Genomic DNA, 2,500 nt, shown 5'->3' with positions numbered 1-2,500 from the left:
AGAGAAAATCATGACATTATTTCAGCCTTTATTTTACTGAGAATGGTTGGTTCTTTTCCACCAGCAGCCTGCTTCACATTTAAACCATTACAAAAGATGCAAGAGAAAGACATTTACCAGAAAATTAGCAAATAACAATTGTATAAAATACAAGAAAATAAATACCAGTCCACCCAGGAGCTCCTGGGTTTCAAAGAATTAGACACATTCACACTTTGATATTTTTTCATAGTTTTAAAAAAGCTAATGTGTGAAGTGTAACTCTGATAACAGTCGTGCCAGCTGTCATGTGGTTACCTGTGGCGGCAGAGTGTCCATTCTCCAGTCCAGGATGTGGATCCACTTCTATTGGCTCCTCTCGCTCGATACTCTGCAACACAACACACAGGGTCAGAGTCAGCACCAGCCTGTATTACCAGTGCCCTTCATTTCTTTTAAGGGCCTATTAAGCAATAAGTAATCTGTGACCTTTGTTGTGCTCTTTTGGTGATGAGCAGGAATTACAACAGCATTGATAGAGCTTATTTCCACGTGTCTCTGGCAACAAACTCACATTTTCACATGAGCGAGGAGAGCAGAGATCCAAGAGAAACATCTGAGCGAAAACAGGTAATACATCACCGTGCTGGAGGAATTACACTGCTTTGTCATTTGATTTTTTTTTGGCTTGAGAGTGATGCTTTATAGCCATTGTCGTGGCGGCTGTGCTTGCTCAGTCGTAACACTGCCTTTCACTGAGCAGTTGAAAATGCCATTAGGTGGGGCGGGGTGTTTTTAGTAAGGGCAGGAAAGCAAGCTTTGAAAGCCAGAAAGCACAGCACCTGGTGAAGTAATCACTGAAGTCATCGGTATTCAACAACAGCCATGCCAACCCCCGCGCAGATACATCATTTTGTGCCACGGAGCCGTAAAATGCGTACTTTTTGCCCCTTTAATCTCGGGAAGGGACTTGGTTTTATTTGGAGACATTCATACACCAATATGTCGTGTTTGGAGCAAAGACAAAGAGCGAGGCCAACATGTTTGGTCTGGTTTTTAAAACACCAAAAGAAAACCAGATGGCTGTTGTTGTCTGAGTCATTGTTGGACCGGTTCACGTTTTCAGCTGGACACCTCTGCAACAGATGGGCTTTTTTGACCCGACTTCAGACAAACACGGCAAAACAAAACAAACCAACAAATCAGCGCAGCATGACTTTAATGGCACACATCTTCCATTCGACAGTGTCCGCTTCTGTGAGGCGAGTCAATGTCCTGACAGCATCACGAAAAAGCCTCTGCGCTGTGCTTATGATAACACAGGAGAAGGGTTTTTATCAGGCACCGCTGTCGCTGGCACACTCAGTCGGTGAAGGGGAGCAGCCAAAATACATCAGGTGATCTGGCAGCCTCACTGCTAATATGACTGAGATCAAGTTAAAATGTCAACATCATCACTATGTTAAGTTCATGTTACGGGAATGTCAGTGTCAGTGTGACCTTGCCTGTTTCCTGTCTCTCTGATCAGTATTGACCCGGTGCGAAGGCTCTCTCTCCTCTCTCTAAACACAATCAGCTGAGTGGAACAGCTAATCAACATCATATCCAGCAGATAGGCCAGGCCTTCCTCTATCTCCACCTCTTCACTGGTGCCGCTGACCCAAATAGGCTTGTGGGTCGGGCTCTCGAACGTCCACGTGTCCCGTTCATAGACACAGAACTAGGTCACTGGTGCAGCACTCACAGCCTGTTTGCTTTCTCAAGGTCATCCTCTAATGTCACGTTATATTGAGGTTGATCTTGAGCAGCGGCTCCCGAACGTTCCCGTGTTAAAATGTGGGTGGCATCTCAACATCAGGAAGACGGTCCTTGTTTGCTGGAGCTGGAAGGGGCTCCTGTTTTCACCAGAGTCCATCTGTTTGTTCGTCTGATCGCAGCAGGATATCTCAAAAAGTTGCAAACGGATTTGCGTAAGACGTGGTGGAAAGGTTGATCATGGGCCAAGGAAGAAATGATTAATTTTTCCACACCGATTAGCCAAAGTGGGGCGTGGCTTCACATTAAAATGCATGCAAGTTTTGAAAGGATTGGTGGAAAGGTTGGCCATGTGGTGAGGAAGCACAAATTAACTTTCAGGCTGTGGTGGTGGGTGTCATTAACTTGGTGAATATCCAACATGTGGATCTTGGAATCTCTCATCTTGAGAACCAAGAGAGAGTCAATGTGAAATCTGTTTCACAAAATTATTATTGACATTATCAAAATAATTTAAGCAGCCAAAGCATAGCTTTTGATCCTTAGTAGTCTTGTATATTTTAATCTTTTGTGACGTCAGATATCATTGCTTTGTAAAAAAGGAATTATATGGAGATGTCACATGACAAAATACTATTTAAACACACCTCTTACCCAAAGAAGCAATACAAAATGTTTTATTCTCTGTTGTTTTAGTCACAGACTTAAGCATTTTTGACTTGAAATGAACCAAATACACTTCCAGCAAATAGTGACTCTAGCAAGG

General features: G+C 43.5%; 1 protein-coding gene across 1 annotated transcript in view; it reads right to left on the bottom strand.

Annotated features, from left to right (window-relative positions):
* smtnl (smoothelin, like) overlaps window positions 1–2,500 on the bottom strand; it is a 30,761-nt gene that overhangs the window by 7,786 nt on the left and 20,475 nt on the right. Inside the window, exon 3 of the mRNA XM_030067601.1 lies at window positions 298–370. Within this exon, the coding sequence (XP_029923461.1) occupies window positions 298–370 (73 nt within the window). The remainder of the gene's footprint in view (window positions 1–297; window positions 371–2,500) is intronic.

The sequence above is a fragment of the Myripristis murdjan genome, chromosome 13, assembly GCF_902150065.1.
Source record: "Myripristis murdjan chromosome 13, fMyrMur1.1, whole genome shotgun sequence".
NCBI lineage: Eukaryota > Metazoa > Chordata > Actinopteri > Holocentriformes > Holocentridae > Myripristis > Myripristis murdjan.
This window is presented reverse-complemented; position numbering and strand designations above follow the sequence as displayed.